We start from the raw sequence: 21202 nt of genomic DNA, 5'->3' as shown, positions 1-21202 counted from the left end.
GGATAATAGTGGTTGTTTGATACAAATCTCTGTAAAATGGCACACTTGCTCTAGGAAGTATCTTTGATTTCGGGCTAAATATGACGAACTCTCAATTGATGGCCCTACCTATCGACAACGAATCTGGTCATCAAGGTGAGAACAACAACATGACGCCCGGGGATGAAAGGCCACCTGTTGACCCCGTTGGGACTCGGGCCGTGGATCCAATTGACGTTAATTCGCACGTGGCCATTGAAGCGAACCAACATTCCGGACCCAAAAAATGCATTCATGGTGGAACTCGATCTGCAGTTCGAAATACCCAAAATATTGAAGAAGACAGGATCATCCTGCGAATGATTTTCGAAATATTGCAAGTTCAACAGGTAGAGATAGCTCAGTTGCATAGCCAAACTCAGGCACCGAGCAGGCCTGAGCCCGGTCCACCCCAAGAAGTCACCCACAGAACGGGGCCAGCTGTAGTAAGGTCAAATGAATAAGAATCGGGGACTAACTCCGAAATTATAAAGATGCTCGAGGAACTGACAAAACGGATAAAGTCAGGAGAAAAGAGGATTGAGGCAAACGACAAGAAAGTAGAAACTTATAACTCTAGGGTTGATCAAATCCTAGGGACACCACCAATATTGAAGGGTTTGGATTCCAAAAAAGTCGTACAAAAGCCTTTCCCCCCGAGCGCAGCTCCCAAACCGATCCCCAAGAAGTTCTGCATGCCTGAGATTCCTAAAATAATGGAATGATCGACCCCAACGAGCATGTCACCTCTTACACGTATGTCATTAAAGGGAATGTAACGACTCGACTTGTCGTTTTGAGAATTAACATCTCGTACAATGGTTTAAGATCTCGAGCAGCTTCATAATACATATTATAACATACGTATGTGGTCGATTTTGGTTTTCGAAAGATTCAGAATTAAATTGAAAGAATAATTCTTATTTTGAAGCCTAAATGAAAAGAGTTGACCGGAGTTTGACTTTTAAGCAAACAACTCCGAAATGAAGTTTTGATGATTCCAATAGCTCTGTATGGTGATTTTGGACCTAGGAGCATGTTCGAAAAATTATTTGAAAGTCCGTAGTTAAATTAGGTTTGAAATGGCTAAAATAAAATTTAAGTTTGAAAGTTTGACCGGGGAGTTAACTTTTTGATATAGGGGTCAGAATCAGATTCTGAAAATTTGGAATTGGTCTGTTATGTCATTTATTACTTGTGTGTAAAATTTGAGGTCAATCGGACTTGATTTGATAGGTTTCGGCATCAAATGTAGAAGTTGAAATTTCTTAGTTTCATTAAGTTTGAATTGAGGTGCGATTCGTCGTTTCACTATTGTTATATGTAATTTGAGGCCTCGAGTAGGTCCGTAATATATTTTGGGACTTGTTGGTATGTTCGGACGGGGTCCTGAGGAGCTCGGGTGAGTTTTGGGGTGGTTTCGGACCATTTCTAGGCCATTTTTAGTTGCTGATTTTTGCCCATAGAGGTATGCATCGCGATCTCAGACAAACGGTCGCGATCGCGAAGAGCAATTTTATTATTTGGACATTGTGAATCGCGATCGCGGAAGCCTTTTCGAGATCGCGTAGAGGTATCTTTGCTCAATAAGAAGAGATAATAGTCCTTTTGCTCGCGTGATATTCCTTTTGCTTCCCCTTCCCTCTGCTCACTAAGAAGATTGAAGGCATCTCTCTCCTCAGTAAGCCATCAGATCTCGGATCAGAAGAAAGCCTCGTGAAGAAGCACATAAACCTACAAAAATAGAAAGAAGATATTATACAAGAGGAGAAAAGTACAGGTATAAAAATTGACATCGGCAAAGAAAATATGGACTTACCCGGTTTAGGGCTTGTTGGGATTCGTTGAAAAGAGAAGGTGCTCCCACCTCACCTGAGCTTCTCTTCAGAACCTCCAAGCCACTTAGACCGGTGACACCTTCTATCCTAACAAAATAACCACAGAAAGGATCTTCCCCTCTATGGGCTCCTTCCCCGTGACAGGTTTCCACAGCCTGAGCGTCGCGTATCATCGACTCGGAAAATGAAGGAAATGAGGGGGAATCCCCGATCTCTATTGCCCCAAGTGGGTCTTTTGGGGCACCGCCTCCATCTTGGGGAGCCTCGAGCCCGATTTTTGCACCGGCATCTACTGCTTCTTCAACGGTCTCTTTGCCCCGAGGTAAAGCATCTTCGTTTACTCTTAGCTCGGGGACTTGGGCCGGAGTCTCCTCCTTGACCTCATCGAGCCTAGACGGAGCAGTATCAACTCCCACCGGTTCCGAAGTACTCCAAAACTCAGTGCTAGCTCGCGCACGAGCCGCCAGCCCAAAATCATCTTCTTTCTCTTCTTCCCTTAGCCTTTGGACTGACTCCATAGTTAGTGGGATTATGTTCTCCTTGGGTTTACAGGCTGTTCTCTTCTTGGGTTTTTGACCATCGAAGTTCGAGGCCTTTTTCCTCTTATTCTCCTTTGCCGGCTTCGGGTTAGGTGGTGAAGCTTCTTCATCACCGGGCGGGGGTCTCATAGTCACTTCCTTTCCGAGACCTAGAAAAGAAGAAAGTAAGTAAAATAGTGTTTGAAAATATGTTTGAACAATAGACAAATCGATAAGTCAGGAAGAAGGCTTACCATGAGTATGAGCCTCGTACCGACCCTTTGACAGATCGTGCCATGTGCGCTCCGTGTATGTTGACGTCGAAACCAGGCTCCTAACCCAGTTCTCGAGGTGGGGAACCACGCCCGACATCCAAGCAACGGTTGCATCGAGAAAAACACTGATAAGAAAGGATGAGGAAGTAAAAATAACGAACAGAAATCAAATACGGAATCATACTTATATTTGAAATTCCATTTCTCAGGAAATGACATGCTCTCAGCCGGGATTAGGTCTGTGGTCTTCACCCGAACGAATCGGCCCATCCAGCCCCGATCTCTGACTTCGTCTATACTCAAGATGAGCGCCTTGGTGTCCCGACGTTGAAGCTTTATCAGCCTACCTCGATAGAATCGAGGGCTATATAACCTTATGAGGTGGTCAAGGGTGAAGGGAAGCCCGTCGATTTTGCTCACGAAGAAACGGAGCAGTATCACGATCCTCTAGAAAGAGGGGTGAACTTGACCGAGGGTCACCTGGTATTTTTTGCAGAAGTCTACGATGATCGAATCGAGGAGACCCATTGTGAAAGGATAAGTGTAAACACTTAGGAACCCTTCCACGTAGGTGGTGACCACTTCTTCTGGTACCGGCATCACAACCTCTTTGTTTCCCCAGTTGCAATCTTTCTTCACCTAGTTAAGAAGGCTTTTGGGTATCGAGCATATATATCTCGATACCGGCTCGCATCGACCAGGAACCGATGAGGTTTTCTCGATATTAAAGTCGGAATCAATGACACACCCTCCGGGAGTAAATTCTTCAGGGCATGGCTCCACCACTGGTTTTTCGCCAGCCAGCCGAGACGGGGAAACGGCTTTTTTCTGCGGAACAGTTTTAGATGTTTTTGCCATTTAGTTTTTTGTGGGCAAAGAAGAATGGAGATTGAAGTAGTTTTAAGTTTTAGGAAGAACAAGCAAAGAAACTCAAAGATCTGAAGATATGAAGCTTTGAAGAAGGCAAAGAACTATGGAGATCGGAATGAAAAAGATTTGAAAGTAAAAGTTTGAAATAATAAAGAAAGGGGCTATTTATTGGTTTCACAACGACGACTCAAAACTGGTAGTGGCCGCCCATCGACTGACGCGCATTAAATACCTAGAAAAATGTACCGACGAGACATTTTGGTCACTTCTACTGCTTATATCACGACGATTACGTCATGATCGAAGGCTCAAATCGTTTCTTGTCATTACTTTACAAAAAACGGGGCGACTATCTCTATACGGTAAAAATCGGGCTTGCCCGATTTTGTATGGTTAATTGAGACTGGGGCGGCAGACCGAGGTTCGATCTCAAGTTATATTGGATCATTGCATGTATAGATATTTCCTAGCTCATTATTCAGGGATCGATCGAGATCGAAACCAACTAAGTTTGAGACCGGCCAAGATCGGGATCGAGCTAAATAGAGACCGGTCAAGATTAAGATCGGCCAAGGTGGAGATCAAGCTAAATGTGGAGACCGTCTGAGGCCGAAGATCGGCCTCGATCGAGGAAAGCTTATCGAGCCAAAAGACAGAGAGCCGGAATATCAAATTGGGTGGCAATCTCGGCAGACATCACGGCGCAAATCAAGGAAAGACTAATTAATTAATCTATCATGGGATCCCCACTATGTATTTTTAATTATATCCAAAATAGAATTTTTCCACTATATTAAGGATTGTTACCCTTTGTAGATAGAGGGGAGATTCATTGAGATTCATAGAACGTAAAGCAATATACTATCCTTTTCTCGCTTTGATATTTAGTCATATTATTCTTCTATCTTTCACTCTCCATTCAATTTGAAGGTGATAAAACTCGAAGGCTTAGGCTAACTAATTCATTTGGTTTGTATTCATTTTTTTTACAGCTAATTTCGATATTCATTTATTTATCTTTCCCGATTTGTACCAAGTTATACCACGTATCCTTAGAGTTACGTATAAATTTAATTGCTATCCGTTTTTCGGGTAAACAATATCACATGTGGACCTAATATTGAAAAGGTTTGGTTGAATAGATTGAAGCTCATTTGTTCACCATCAGAAAAAAATGTATCTACAAAAGTTGACTCATTGTGTATGGTGCCAATGGAATCCAAGACAGCATCTCTATCCAGTAATCCTTGATTTTTCCTAGAAACATCTGTCATATAAGACATTTATTTTTATTTTATTTATCTTATTTTCTTTTTAATTTTAAAAGAGACAGGTGGCTTTGAAATTTGAATTTTGTAGTAATCTTATTTCGGAGCATTCACAGGTACATAAATAAAAAGCAGTGACGTATGCATTATCAATGGGATGTATTATAGGCTGGGCTAGGTACTATAGTCTCAAAGCAGTTTCAAGTAGTCCAACATGTTGAAAGTAAAAGCTAAAAGGCTTCATTAAAGCAGGGACTAATTGGCTTCATAAATAGACTCTTTATTCTATTATTTTTTGAAGTTATAAGGTCAAGTCAAGCAAACGTGTACGTGAATTTGGGATTTAAGTGTCATAATTATGCCACGAAAATCGCACCCATAACTATGATGATTTAATTAATAAACGTGCCTAAGGCAACTACGAATATTCATGATTTGTTATTCTACACTACTTTGAAATTAATGTAAGGTCATAAATTATGGACAGACATTATGAAGAAAAGTATACAATTACTTACTTATATTCTGCCATGATGACATACCCTTACGTGGATCTAGTTTATCACATGAGACTAAAGCTATTTGAGAGTTTATGATGCTTGATTAAAATTCTGATCGTGTAACTAAAGTCGACCAATCAAATTAAGGGCAAAAGACGGTCCAAATTTGGTCCTACAGTTAAAGTAAAGAGGGCTCAGCTTGAATCCATTATGGAAATGAGCCTGATGGACATCTGCGTGTCCAAGCCATGTGATGGGTCTGATGTAATGGAGCTCAGGTGCTCCTATTGTTAACAAGCTGCGAAAATGGGCCCTTTTTATTATTGGGCCAAAATAAAGTAGTACTGACCTCTGACAAGATCTAAACATTTAAACACTACTCGCCAAATTACCAATTACACTTTTATAAATATAAAATAGACACACATATGATTTATTTGCGTAAAATTCTGCCCCAGGTCATTCCATATTCAGATTTATGATTTAAACTAGCCTGTTCGAGTTATGAAAATGCTTCAGACCACAGACTATCTCCAACTAGATGTAACGATTCGGCCGGTCATTTTGAATATTTTAGCCTCGATCCCCTATTTATTGCCTCCTCTATTTTATATTGTGATTATGTGACTTGCCAGGGTATTTGATTTTGGTTTCGGGTGAGTTTCGGAGTGAAATGGTACATTTAGTCCCTAAGTTGGTGGCTTAAGTTGAAAAGGTTGACTGTAGTTTGACTTTTTGTAAACAACTCCAGAATGGAGATTTGACGGTGCCAATAGCTATGTATGGTGATTTTGGACTTAAGAGCGTATTCGGATATTAATTTGAAGGTCTGTAGGTCGTTTCGGCTTGAAATGGCGAAAGTTATAAAGTTTAAGGTTTGGAAGGTTGGAAAGTTTGACCGGGAGTTGATTTCATTGATATCGGGGTCGGATTCTGATTTTGAAAGTTGGAATAGGTTTGTCATGTCATTTATGACTTGTGTGCAAAATTTAAAGTCGATCGGACTTGTTTTGGTATGAATCGGCATTAGTTTTGGAAGTCGGAAGTTCATAGTTTCAATAGGCTTAAATTGGGTTGCGATTCGTAGAATCGATATTGTTTGATATAATTTTTGGCCTCGAGTAGGTCCGTTATGTGTTATGGAACTTGTTGATATAATCGGACGGGGTCCCGAGGATCCCGGGTGTGATTCGGATCGAATCGAATCCGAAACAAATTTGAACTTATCCTCTGTACTGAAGTTCCAGCCTTCTGGTGTCATAGCACTTTAAGGCTTCATGTATTTCCAGATTAAAACCTGAAATGACTACATCCACCACAGGAGAACATGTCTCTATATAATCAATGCCAGGATATTTACAAATTTTCTTGTGACACAAGTCGTCTTTATGTCTATCGACTTGACCTTTTTTCGCACAAGAACACATTTATAACTCCGCTGGCTTTATACTTTCAGGTGTTGGGACTATCCGTCCAACTTCATATTTGTCAAGTGAAATCAATTTTCATTGTGTATTTTTTATTTGGCCAATCATTTATCTATCCAAATTTCATGACAGATTTGAGCTCAAGATCCTCGTCAATATTAATAATATTGAGCGCTACATTATATTAACAATATCGTCAACGATCATTTTATATCGGTTCTATTATTACTCAATAAAGAAATAACTTACCGAGATCTCAATAGTTTCAGGTACTTGAGCCTATCCCATGAGATCTTATAACGTGTTATATCATGGTGCTTTTATAGAGCATTTGCCTCATTATTATGACCATCTTGAATATTTGCTCATCTCCTTCTTCAAGGAGTTTTATTTTTGGAACCGATTAGTCTATTATGCTTCATGCATGCCATAGACTCTATTCATTATGAACTTTATTTTATTTGGAGTATTAGCAGCTGAAATATGACATTTAACTTTGGGTCAACAAATACGCCTCGCAATATTTGGCAATTGAATTATCACTTGAACTTTAAGTTCACATTTTTTCGTATGAGGATCTAGATGTACTCATAATAATTCATTACATGCATTATTTTTTCATCTGTCCATTTTCTTCCCCTATTGTTGGGATCACCAGCAGATATCCCTAACCTTATTTGGGGATCCATCTTTGTACATTGTGGTGGAATAATTAAATCATATAGCACATTCATATTTCTAGATGGAAATTATTTGGTTCCTGACCCTGAACCAATTGTGATAGGGAGAACTTATTATAACTTGGCTAGATACGTACAAGTGTTGTTGTATATTAAATAATACATAACATACCAAATTTTATTTTGACAGTTTTGTTCTCATAACTAATGGTTTAGCTATAATTGGAGTCATACAATTTCTGCTAAACCAACTTGGATATAAACCAGCATTATCAAGATAAATCATCATAATTTATATTCTAGAACTGTGCTCTAATAATTTGAGCAACCAATCTTGCAAAAGCCAAATTGCAAGTTGATAACAAATGCACGTGTGACCATAGAATAGCTGCATCTATTAAAATCATAAAATGGTAAACGGTCCACATGACAAGTGACTGAGCCCATATATTTATCACCTTTTATTCGTTCCAGAAATCAAGGGATTCAAACCCAACCTTAACTGGTATATCATAAGAATAAGCAGCACAAGAGAATTCTTGAAAAATCTTCTATTTCTTAAATATATGCCAATGTAATTCTCAATTATTGTTTTGCATCATAATTGAACCGGGATGATCAATCGGTCATGCCAACTAATATTTATTTCAGTAAACCTCTAGTTTACTTGTGACATATCATTCTATCATCATGCTTATATTTGTGTAGTACAAATAGAAAGAAAATCGGGTAACCTTTCATATTTACCCGTTATGATTATAGAAATATGAAGATATTCAATATTTCTTTCATTTATAGTCTCAATATGCCAACCACTTTGACTTAAACATTTGAAACTCAAAAAAATTCTTTTGAGACTTTACAATATCAATGTCGTGAATAATTTTATTCACCCGGATAGTAAATGTCTCCTTCACGCAGAAAATTATATCATAATAAATTATCATGGTCAAAATTATCATAAGCAAAATCATTTCTTCCTTTAATTTCGCCTTTAATAACCTTTTATAAGGCACACCAAAATACTTTTTGGCGTATCACATATACGTGACCAATGACATATTCATGTAACCACACAATAATATTTATTTTCTTTATTTCACTCAAACCTCCCTTAGAGGTGAGTTGTGTGATATTCATTTAATCATGCATTGCATGTCTTTATTCATTACTTTTATCACATATTGCCACATTCACCTTTAGGAATGGGTCTGCATTCTCAATGCTTATCACAAGTTACATTCTCTTCAAGGAATAGATCATAATCAGCGGCGTGCTTTATTATTTTTCATACCAATTTGATGGTAAACATTTCCTTCATATTTTGAAGGACTATTTTGAGAACCCTTATTGTTCTCCTTTTATAATCATAGTGATGATGATTATTATTTTGATCTTTGGAACGCTCACATTCATTGTTCAACCACTTGTCTTCATTTAGACTTATACGCCGCTACCGCATTCACTTCAAGAATGGAGAAAATCAAGTGGGATAATATTCATACCTTTTCATGAAAAATATATTATTTTTCTTTAGTCATCATTATATCATCAACATGGTATAGTGGCACTCAAACCTAATGTCTTACCAATATAAAGGCATGTTAGGACATAATGAATTGGGACTCAAACCCAACTCTTATCATCATGGAGCATCAGGACTTGATCCTGATGTCTTACATTCATGGTGCATTGCGACTTGAACTCATTGAAGTTGATATCATTAATAGCAAAGGACAAAAACAATTTCAAATACGAAGAAAATGCTTATCTCTTGAGTTAAACTCTTCATAATGTCATTTGGATATAATTCTCAACAATAAACTTTCGTTTTCAAATCAGCTAAGTAATTAGTGTCAAACAGATATATAAAAATACAAAATAATATTAAAAATTCATATATGGGCTTTGCTGCAATAAACTTACTTCAAGATGAAAGTGATATGACTAGAACATTAAGGAAAAATGGTGTATCAAACAGAATAATAGTACTACTAGTTACCATGCACTTATGTGAAAACTAAGTATTATGCTCTCTAGAAAAACAAAAAGATATAGCAGAACCTTTAAGTCAATCAGGGAATCAAAAAAACAAAAAATGTGGACAAATCTCTGTCTACTATCTACTACTATATGTTTTCCATATAGAAATGATTCAACATGTTAATTTGATAAGAACTATCATCAATAAAAAATTTGGTGTAGTACATACTTCTTGTACTAATATTTTATCTTATCAAAATAAAATAGATACGAATATTAATATTATTATTATATTATATTTGACAGTAAACTAATGTATAATCATTATGCTAGGCATACAAAAATTATATTATAAGGTAAAACCATAAGCATACATAATAAAGTATAATTTTAATTTTATAGATTATTTAGTCTACCGCATGCCACCTATTATTTAGTTCATGAAAATTTAACAATACTATATTTATGAACAAGATGCTCAAGTTTATATTATGATGAAATATCATAAGAAAACAGAAATGAAGGAACCAACATTCATTCGGCAGAATATACTCATATGTATATCTGATATAAAAATCTAAAAGAATTGTTAGGCTTGATAATTTTGATAATAGATTATCGAGATATACCTTTCTAGAAGTGGAATTCAACCTTGAGGTTAGAGACTTCGTGCTAATAACGTGTTATGAAATATAGTTCAAAGTAACAATATAGAACAAGCTAAGAGATATAGAGAGAAAGAGATGAGAGATTCTTATTTCTTCTTCAATTGTGTATATTTTCCTATCTATTACAAAGCCTTTATATAGGCATGAAAAGTGAAGAAAAATATGTCGTTGAGTATGTCATTAAGAATTTGAGATGAAGATCATGGAGGAAGAATAGACATCCACCATAATTTGATTTCTTATAACAATTTCTTTTTATTTTATTTTTATTTTTATTTTTTTTTAAAAGAGACACGTGGCTTTGAAATTTGAATTTTGTAGTAATATTAATTCGGAGCATTCATAGGTACGTAAATAAAAAGAAGTGACGTATGCATTATCAATGGGATCTATTGTAGGTTGGGCTAGGTACTATAGTCGCAAAGCAATTTCAAGTAGTCCAACATTCATCATCAACAACAACAATAACGACCCAGTGAAGTCCCATTAGTGGGATATGGGGGTTATGGGGAGGGTAGTATGTACGCAAACCTTACCCCTACACCGAAAGAGTAGAGAGGTTATTTTCGAAAAACCCTCGACTCAAGGAGACGAAAAGAGACAATATCAGTATCACCAATAAAAAAACATAAGAAAAATAACATCATGGAAATGAGAAAGTAGATGCAAAGCAAACGCGATAGACAGTACATAGACCCGACACTATGGAAAACAAAAGAGTAGTAAGACACAACATTGCCACTAGCTGACATCGACAAAAAAACCCCACCAGATTAGCCTCACAAAGGTACGAAGTAAGGGAGACTCAACTACATCCTTACCTACAACCCTAATACTCGACCTCCAAAACTTCATATCAAGAGACATGTCCTCGGAAATCTGAAGCCTCGCCATGTCCTGCCTGATCACCTCTCCCCAATACTTCTTAGGTCGTCCTCTACCTCTTCTCGTGTCCTCCAAAGCCAGCTACTCACACCTCCTTACCGGAGCATCTAGGCTTCTCCTTTGTATGTGTCCGAACCATTTGAGCCTCGCTTCCCGCATCTTGTCATCAATGGGAGACACGCTCACCTTCTCCCGAATATCTTCATTCTTAATCTTATCCATCCTAGTGTGTCCGCACATCCATCTCAACATCCTCATTTCTGTCACTTTCATCTTCTGGATATATGAGTTCATAACAGGCCAACACTCAACCCCATACAACATGGCTAGTCTAACCACCGGTTTATAAAACTTACCTTTGAGTATCGGTGGCACTCTCTTATCACACAAGACTCCAGATGCAAACCTCCACTTCATCTACCCCATCCCAATACGGTATGTGACATCCTCGTCAATCTCCCCTCCCATCTGGATAACTGACCCAAGGTACTTGAAATTTTCACTACTTGGTATGACCTGTGATTCAAGCCTCACTTTCACGCCCATTTCCCCCGGCTCAGTGTTGAACTTACACTCCAGGTATTCCGTCTTCGTCCTGCTCAGCTTGAAACCCTTAGACTCTAGGGAATATCTCCAGACCTCCAAGCTCTCGTTAACACTGGTTCGTGACTCATCAATCAGAACTATGTCATCGGAGAATAACATACACCATGGCATCTCCTCTTGAATATGGTGTGTTAATGCGTCCATCACCAGGGTAAATAAGAACGGGATGAGCGCAGAACCTTGGTGTAACCCCATAACAATTGGAAACTGCTCATAGTCACCTCCTACAGTCCTAACTCGAGTCTTAGCCCCATCATACATGTCTTTAATTGCCCAAATGTAGGCAGCCGACACGTCTTTTGCCTCTAAGCATCTCCAGAGAACTTCTCTAGGAACCTTGTCGTACGCTTTCTCTAAATCAATAAACACCATGTGCAGATCCTTCTTCCTCTCCCTGTACCGTTCCACCAACCTCCTAATAAGGTTTATAGCTTCCGTAATAGAACGAACCGGCATGAACCCGAGCTAGTTATCGGATATAGACACTGTCCTCCTCACCCTCACTTCAACCACCCTCTCCCAAACTTTCATGATATGACTTTGTAATTTGATACCCCTATAATTGTTACAACTCTAGATATCATCTTGTTCTTATACACCGGAAAGCAGTCCAACAAAAGTTAAAAGGCTTCATTAAAGCAGGGACTAATTGGCTTTTGTGCGTGGTGACTAATCCACCTTTACTTGCTTTCACCTCTTGCCTTCTGTTGTTTCTTTATTTGCAAAAAAATGTCTCTTTTATTTTATTTTCATCCCTGCTAACGACCTTATCTTTATTCTTCATAGAAAGCTGCCAAACGTAAAAAGATTCATGCTTTCAAGTCTAAGATGCGGATTGAGCAACTTGAGGTTGCTCAAAACAAGAGGCAAAACGCTTGGCAGCAATTTCAATCAACTAAAGGTCAGACTAAGAAGGTATGCTGGTCACTTATTCTCAGGTTGATAACCTCATGTATGAATCACAATTTAAAGAGATTGTGCCTACTGTATAATATGATGATTGCTCTTTCTATTGTATTTCTCACTTCTATCTTATCAAAAAAATTATATTTCTCACTAGAATCACATGCTTATGTTCATAAGCGACTGTATAATTTTACTTGTGTTTGTAAAAATCTGCATTTATTTGCAAAGTACTTCACATTGCTATTGGATATCTTATCCTGTAGTAGTCTTCGTTATTCATAGTCATGTTTGGTCTTAAAGTAGTAGCCAGATCTGCGTGGCACAACCACTTATATCATTTTATTATTTCTAAAGCCTTTTAAGCTGCTGATATCTTATGCATTGCTAATATTATTAATTGTATTTCAGGTGGGATTTTTCTCTGGTCGAAAGCGTGAGAGTATCTTCAAGTCTCCAGAAGATCCTCATGGTAAGGTTGGTGTAACCGGAAGTGGCAAAGGTTTGACAGATTTTCAGAGAAGGGAAAAACATTTGCATCTAAAAGGCGCAAATGCTGAGGCTTCTGATGAATAGATGCTGGTCCTCCCCATAGTTTTGCAAGACCATTGTCCATCTGCTGCCTAAGTTTAGAAGGTGTCCTACCTATATGTAAACAGATGTTCCTCCCCAATTTCGTTAACGTAATGCTGCATAGTAGGACTATAGTGTTTATTCTCTTTATATAAATCCTACGTTGGAAGAGCATGATTTTATGGATAAAAAATCAACCTCTGACGAATCTTAACTCTGATACCCCTTTGGATATATTCTTATCTACCTGGGCCTTGATTCTTCTTGAGCTATTTTGGACAGTCAGATGGCAGCTTGTAAGCTTTTATCTACTTCATCCATTAAGGAACTGTGGTCAATAGAACACACTTACATGGGAATGGTAGAGTAGAAAATGACTTCATAAAACGTACTTCCATCTACATCTAGGCTAGGTTTATCCATTCCATCAAAGAAAAGAGAACGATAGTAGTAATTGAAAGAATTAAGTCATATCAATACCAGTTGTACATTACAATAAGCTATGGTACATTATGATGACAAAAAAGGATGGAACCAAATATTTTTTTTATAAAAAAAGAATTAATGTATGGAGGACCATTGTAACCCTTTTAGTTAACATATTAATGAGCAATGAAGCAGTGGTTTTTTGGGATATATATAAGAGGGAGGGCCTATCTCCAACATAAAAAACATGTCTCAGACATGTTTCTTTGGAGAAGACTAAATGATTGAAGAAACAACAGTAAAATGAAGACATCATCTTCATAAGCGTACTAGATATTCCATTGAAGTAATCTATGTTTCCCCTTTTTCCCTCCCCACCAAAAAAAGCCCCACCTTGCCCTTGTCACTTACTCTTTTTGACTTTATGCACATTTACTTTCATTATGTTCCATGAATATGCACCACATAGCTTAATAGTAGTAAAAAAAGCCAAAGAAGAGGTTTTTACCCCAAAAACAAAAAAGTCATAAAAGAGGTGCAAAAATATAAACTTTATAATATGCAAAGCATTTCATCACCTGTAAAACTAAAATGAAACCAAATTAGAACATATTGAGAATCCTAACCTGCCATTGCTGCTTTCAGAGTAGTAGTTTTTCCAGCAAACATGGGACCCACAATCACATGAAACTCACCTGAATCCGAACCCGATACCTCAGTATGCAAGACCCGAATTTGATTATGGTTTGGCACAGTAGAACAGCTAAAGGAAGAAACTTTATTCATGGGGTTTATTGTTTGAACAGTAGTAGTCTGGTTTCTGAAAGTAAGAACCCCATATCTTCTGCATACAAAAATGGGTTCTTGAAAATGAAAGCAGAAAGATAAAGGAGCTGTTGTGGGTCTTGAAAGCATTGGGTAAAGTAGTGATTTCATTCTTGATAATGTTAGCATGTAGTAGGAGTATGAAATTTTGAGGCTTTTGGAGTAGATTTTTTTTGGGATTTTATCACATATTGACTATTTGCAGGTATGATTTTATGGGCAATTGAGTTAATTTGATGTTAGAATATGAGATAAGAAAAGGGGCATGGGTTTTAAGGGTTTTATGGGCATCGGGAAAAAAATTACTCACACTCAATTATGTGAGAATGTGTATTAGTTAATTGAGAGGATAACTGATGATTGTTTAAAAAAAATGTGCGTCCGAATTAGTGTAAACGAGTGTTAGTAAGTTTATTATACAAACTTTGTGCTATGTTTTTGTCATTCAAAAGAGAGTGAATAGGTCCACAATTTTCTGCATGGTCGAGGAAGTGATATTGACGTACTAGAGAAATTAAATATATTGAATCTGTAAATGGAAAGCTACCTAAATTCTTCAAAGCCCGAGGCTTTGGGCCGGAGACCGACGACTAAAAGAACCTTTGAAAAGGAGACCTCCTTTTTTCATCAAATATATATGCAACTTCAAAAGTGTTTATGCAATTAATAAAAGCATTGTTTTTATTTGAGTGTTAGTTTTATGCACAGAGGGTATTAAAATATTCATATAATTAATATATTTATAAGATAGTTATACATAAAATTTCTATGATAAGCGAATTTCTATGATAAGTATGCTAACCGGATAAAATTGATTACTAGCACAGGTTAAGTTACACTCTAATGTAACATATCCTTACAAAAAAAAGGGTTTCATATAACCAACCAATAACAGGATTACGTCCATGATTAGTCGGATTTTTGTAGACATTTACATATTCCAATCACCTAAGTAGAGTTATATATCATCATTTCCATAGGCACCTTAGAGAATTTAGAGAAAATTATTCCCCTAAAAGTACATAGTAATTCCATTAATTAATTATGCTATACTATCATCTCCAACAACTTTGGAATTAAAATCTTGCTGTATTGTTGCTGATGAAGTTTGATTTTTGGAATACCATGTAGCCCAAAACAGATAGTTGAGGAAGTTGAGAAAGCTCAGCACTGCCAACAACCAATAGAAAAGATCAAGTCTTTTTTTGTTGAGATTATTGCCACTAAGCCAGCCACCATGTGATGAATTTGAAGTGGTCTTATTCACTAATGAAACAAGAAGTGAGCTTAAATAAAAGCCAAATGAATATGAGCAATAAGTAATGGCTGTTAAAAAGGATTGCATCCCTTTTAACGATTGCTTGTAAAAGAACTCAATAAGTCCAACTGCAGATATTCCAAAAATCAAGAATTGTGGGGTGATCCAAAATATTGATATGGTTTTATTTTCGTTCACTACAGAAATTCTCCTTTTGTTTTCCATTAAGGCTGCTGATACCATGGAGAAAGTCGCGATAAATAGGCCAAGACCTATACGTTGCAGAGGGGTGATGCCTGTTGAGACGACATAATATAAATAATTAATTAAAATTGTGCTCTTTCTGACTGGTTAAAATTTTAAACGAAATGCTCACGTATTTCAATAATACCTGAATCATGATCGGTGAATTTTCTCGCGAAAGGGACGAAAAATGTGTCATAGAGAGGGACTATGAAAATTAACAATATGTAAGGAATTGATTGAAGGGAAGCTGGAGGTATATGGAAATTTTTAGTTAGCTTAGTGTTCATGGTACTTCCTTGTTGTACTGAAAAAGTTTGAAGTTGTGCTAAAATGGTATTGAAAATTATAGTGCAAGCAAAGATGGGAATGACTGAAATTAGGATCTTCACTTGCTCTACTTGTGTTAATGTGCAAAGTCTCCATCGACTTATCTCTTTTGTGTTATTTCCATCTTGCACTTTTATACAAGCCTTGTCCAAGAATCGGAAAATAGAAGGACAAAAAGAAAGTTCTCTACATAATTAGTGTGGAAGAATATACCAAAGTAGTGCTAAACTATGATTACCATTATGCCTTAAAACTAAATTAAGTAACATTAAGCGAAGAGTGTAGTAAGTGGCGAATTCCTACTTTAGCTATATCACTGCATGTATATACTATCTCAGTAGAACATTATGATGATAATATTAGACGTGTTAGGATCAAGCGCTTATCATCATGCCAAAAGCTATAGTAAAGACGTAACTTGATTACTTAACCAAGCACACCAAACAAGTGTCATGTTCGATCATGACTCCGACCCGGACTCCCAGCCCCTTACCCAACAATTACTAATAATGTGGAAGATGAGCTTGCACTGACAGTAATATGAAACCCTACATACACAAGTGAGAAAATAAATTACTACTATATATATAAAGATTAAAGAGTAGTCTTATATATTTAGATTCGTTTTTTAGAGCATAATAATGAAATAAAAAGTGGGTGAAATAAAGATTCATGTTTTTCACAGACTGACTTAATTAACCCATTGAATTAATACGTCTACTCAATATATATTTAGTAAGTAGTAGTAGTATTAAATACCGAAAGTTCGACAAAGGCGAAGATGAGGAGGGTCCAAAAGGAAGCAAGATAAGAGTCGGATAGATAGCCTCCAAGTAGGGAGAGGATAAAGACGGTCCCTATAAAGTTGGTCACTATATTTGCTGATTCTGACAATGAAAAGTGCATCTCATTTATCACATATGTTATCAGGTTGTTCCCTACTGCTGCTATTCCCATTATCTCCAATCCTTGCAACCCTGTTAGTATAGTAAGTATTACTACATACTCCATATCAGAAAAAGAGAAGAAATTAAAGGGAATATAATATAAACTTTATTTATACCAAGAACAAAAGCAGCAGCTTTCATTCCTCCATGTTTAATGGAGTTTGAAGGTCTTCCTCTCCAATCAACACTACTATTAGTCTCAGCTTCACAAATATTGTTGTTATTTTCTTTTTCTCTGTCTGTCTCCATCTCCATTTTTTCCAAAACTATCTCTCTCGTTGTACTTTATTTCCTCTCGTATTTATCTTTATTTTCAACACAATAAAATTAAGAGAAATAATAGAGACAGTAACTAGCTCTTCCTGGTTTTGTCAGCACAGTGAAACAAAACTTAGAAGAGGTTGTCTTTATTGCTAATAATGCTGAAAATGAGCTCCTATTTATAACACTTCAATATCTATTACCTTTCTTTCAATAACAACCTTTGTTGGATATTGAGACAAACACTCACCACTCCCGTATAGTTATCGAGTCAACTCTGCTCACGGATACAATAAATAAAAAAATTTACACAATCAATATATTATCAGCAACAATATAACTTAATATCTTTTTTTTTCCAGGTAAATAAGCTTCTTTTTGACCGATATTACATTTTTCTAAAGTTAAAGTGTATGGCCAAGCGTTTAGAAGTGAACATATGTTTAGTAAAAATTTAAAAAACTGACAAATATATGATCTACTAAAATATTTTTATAGGACCATTTTTTTAGCAACACATGATAGTTATTTTCTTAGTCGTCTAACAATAATTTTTCGTTGACATACGTTTTCAAGGTTAATCGAATTTAATAATTATACATTAAAATCAATATGATATTATATTTAATTTTAAATTATCATTCGAAAAAGATATAAGAAATATTAACATATGAATGCCTCATTTCAATAACACTTGGTAAGAAAGTGATGATATAATTCATTATTTAAAGTAAATAAAAATGGAGATGCACTTTATAGTTATATTAAATATTACATCCCAAATATTTTTAGATATGTTTTAAAGAAAATTCTATATAAAGTCTTAAAAAGTATATATAAAAATTATATATTTATATGTCGGTTTGATTTGGACTTTTTTGCTCAATAACAAACCAAATCAAACCTAATCGGATTTTTTAATCGGTTGGTTTGACTTTTCGGACTGATGCGATTTTCCGATTCGATTTGAATACCCCTAATAAAAAAGCGGTAGATACTAGATAGCATAAGATCAATGATACGCATGCTAATATTACTAGGTCAACTAAATGTTACATTGGGAATATGTGGTAACACCACAGAGATGATGAGTTTGACGTGGAGGCTGACGCAGCCGCAGTAAATGCGAGAACCTGTGCTGCACCACCAGTGGACGAGCAACATGATCAACCCCCCTCCACCCCCGACGACGGATATTACTTACAATGTTGTTAACCATGCAGGCGGCGACGCTCTCCCAACCATTCTGAAAAGGATGGAGGAAATGAAAAACGAGAACAAGGCACTTCGGGACCAAATGAGAGAACATCAAGACTAAGTTATTGCCGAAGAGAGATGTCGGTCGGTTCGTCGAGCAGCCATATAGTGATAGCGCTGCCCCACATGCCATACCAAAGACCTTTAAAATGTCGCCTTATCTGAAAATATATGATGGCACAACCGACTCTGAGGATCATGTGACCCATTACGTCACCGCCGTGAAAGGCAATGACCTTGCCAAGGAACTAGTATCCTCCATTATTCTAAAGAAATTCGGTGAAACCTTTACGGGAGGTGCATTGACCTGGTACTCGCAACTGCCGGCACGTTCCATCGAAACCTTCGAGGAAATGGCCGATAAGTTCGTGGCGGCCCATGTCGGGGCCAAGAAGGCCGAGGCAAGAGTGAATGACATCTTTTCTATCAAACAGTCCCCGGGAGATGGACTGGGGGACTTCCTCGCCCGTTTTAACCGAGTAAGAATGACTTTGCCTAATGTATTAGAAGGGATGGCGGTAGCTACTTTTCAAAATGGGCTAAGCAGAAATGGTTCAAGGGCGACAAGAAATTTATTAAGCCGGCTTATGAAATATCCCCCAACAACTTGGGACGAAATACATAATGCCTACTGTACCGAAATTCGAGCAGACGAAGACGGCCTCAATGGGCCGACTCATCAACTGATCTCAGTACAATCAGAATCCAGAAAGGATCAGAGAAATGCTATCAAAAGAGATCCCGTAGCCTCACGACCAAACCGAGAACGACATCTCCCATATGTCATAACTATCGATGCATCTTCATCTCTCCATGAAGAAGGCCCACCCAGATCAAGAACATGGACTCATCGGAATAAGAGAGGTATGCCCCATTTACTATCCGCTCACAAACGTGTCACCTACAGAGATCATCTACGCCTTAGAGAAGCTCGGACCAAAGGTAAAGTGGCCACACAAGATGAGGTCGGACCCGAATACCAGAATATCAGACGCCCTCTGCGAGTTCCATCAAGAGCGGGGACACAAAACCGAAGATTGCATCGCCCTAAGACAGGAGGTCGTAAACATGCCGTGACAGGGACACCTCAAAGAATTGCTGAGCGATCGGGGAAGGACAAACTTTTCCAGGGGATCCACTTTTTAATTGATTTTGACATGAAAGTTGTTCATGCTCGGGTACTGTGCTTTCAGGATTAATCCACTTTTTATCCAGATCTGAATATTTGGGTGAATAAAGGAAATTTCGTCAAATAATGGCTTCGTTGATGTTATTATGTGATATATTCTTTATATTTTAAGAAGAAATGGTTACCAAGATTGAGTGAATAAATGATGAGTTACTGGTGCATTATTGTCTCAGTAATTCAAATTGTTTGCATAAGATATAAACTAACAAATTCAACTTCTACCTAAACAAAAGCTGGAATTTTTTTCCAGAAGCATCTGAATCTTACCAAAGTTTTAGATGAAAACTTTAGGCTGATTGAAAATCGTGGTCGAAATGTTGTTGTTGTTTGTTATTAGTATCATTTTGTCATGTCTTGGCAAGTATTAAAGTTTAGCTACCTAATTCAGTTATTGACGGTTTTGTGCTCAAATATAGAAACATTGACTTAGCTCAAAAGCAAAGTGTCCTCTTTCAACAAATTATTATTAGTAAAATGAAGGAGAAAACACCATCTGATAGATTAATGGCTGCGAAAACGCCATCTGTACATCTGCCAAAGATCCAAAACTGAATGCATAACCTTCTATATGAGGCAAATTGATTAGTAAAATGAAGGAGAAAATACCATCTGATAGATTAATGGCTGCGAAAATACCATTTGATATATCTGCCAAAGATCCAAAACTGAATGCATAACCTTCTATATGAGGCAAATTGATCTTGTTCAAAAGTTGGATATTCTTCTTCTCTTGTTATTCTTTTTTAATAACTTATCAATCACTGATTGAAGGTAGTACACTGACTTTTGGTGTGTAATGTATTTAGGAAAAAATTGAACTAGCATTGAGCCAAAGCACCGTGGATGAGTCGGAAATTTCGCCAAATGATGCAATTGGTAAGGTGTTGGGAAAAGAGCACTCTGGAAGGGTAAGGTGCTTGGGGTTAGGAGTTGTTCCTGGCAGAGCGTTTAGACAAACAAGACCTCGTTATAGTGATTTGAATGCTTCAAGTTATAATAACGGTTCATGTTCTTCCCAATGCCAAGAGAAGTACAATCAAATGTTGAATGCTCACAATCAAAGCCAAGAGAACTACGAAGAAATGATGAATGTTAACACCCAAATGATGAATGCTTTTAAGGCGTATATGATAATAAAAGTAGGGAGGATACCTGAAGAATTTGCAGGGACCTTTGTTTCTCCTCATTCAACGGTAAGAAAAGTTCATAACTTTCTTATTTAATTTTGAAAACTTTTGTGCTATGTGGTGTTTGACTCTTTTTCTCACTTTCTTCACTCCTATATCTACACATGCATTCTTATCAAATGTGCATTTTTTATCTTTCATGAATTAGCACGCAAGACATCAGCCTATCCCCTATTCCGTTTCTTGATTTGAAAGAAGTAGATTCTTGATTTTTCCTTTTTATGGGCGCCTTCAAGCAAACATCAACAAGTTTTCTATACAATCCAA

The 21202-nt window shown here is 37.0% G+C and overlaps 1 protein-coding gene across 1 annotated transcript; it reads right to left on the bottom strand.

The window, feature by feature from the left end:
- Nucleotides 1-15129: 15129 nt before the first annotated feature.
- Nucleotides 15130-17334, bottom strand: LOC142162023 (protein NRT1/ PTR FAMILY 4.3-like). Its single transcript, XM_075218323.1, has 5 exons — nucleotides 17158-17334; nucleotides 16854-17071; nucleotides 16599-16642; nucleotides 16460-16494; nucleotides 15130-15868 (listed from the first exon to the last, which is right to left on the bottom strand). Exons 1-5 carry the CDS (start codon nucleotides 17294-17296, stop codon nucleotides 15306-15308), a joined length of 999 nt encoding a protein of 332 aa, XP_075074424.1. The 5' UTR covers nucleotides 17297-17334; the 3' UTR covers nucleotides 15130-15305.
- Nucleotides 17335-21202: the final 3868 nt, after the last annotated feature.

The sequence above is a fragment of the Nicotiana tabacum genome, chromosome 7 (assembly GCF_000715075.1).
Source record: "Nicotiana tabacum cultivar K326 chromosome 7, ASM71507v2, whole genome shotgun sequence".
NCBI classification, from domain to species: Eukaryota; Viridiplantae; Streptophyta; class Magnoliopsida; order Solanales; family Solanaceae; genus Nicotiana; species Nicotiana tabacum.
The sequence above is the reverse complement of the archived record's forward strand: the minus strand, read 5'-3'. Positions and strand labels throughout refer to the sequence as shown.

What these genes read in the sequence shown, in the direction of transcription:
- LOC142162023 (XM_075218323.1), bottom strand. Translation starts at nt 17,296, where the DNA reads ATGGAGATGGAGACAGACAGAGAAAAAGAAAATAACAACAATATTTGT. An exon ending in TCGCCTTTGTCGAACTTTCG is followed by an intron (nt 16,643 to 16,853) that starts GTATTTAATACT and finishes TTGTGTATGTAG; the next exon opens with GGTTTCATATTACTGTCAGT. An exon ending in GCTCATCTTCCACATTATTA is followed by an intron (nt 16,495 to 16,598) that starts GTAATTGTTGGG and finishes TCTTTACTATAG; the next exon opens with CTTTTGGCATGATGATAAGC.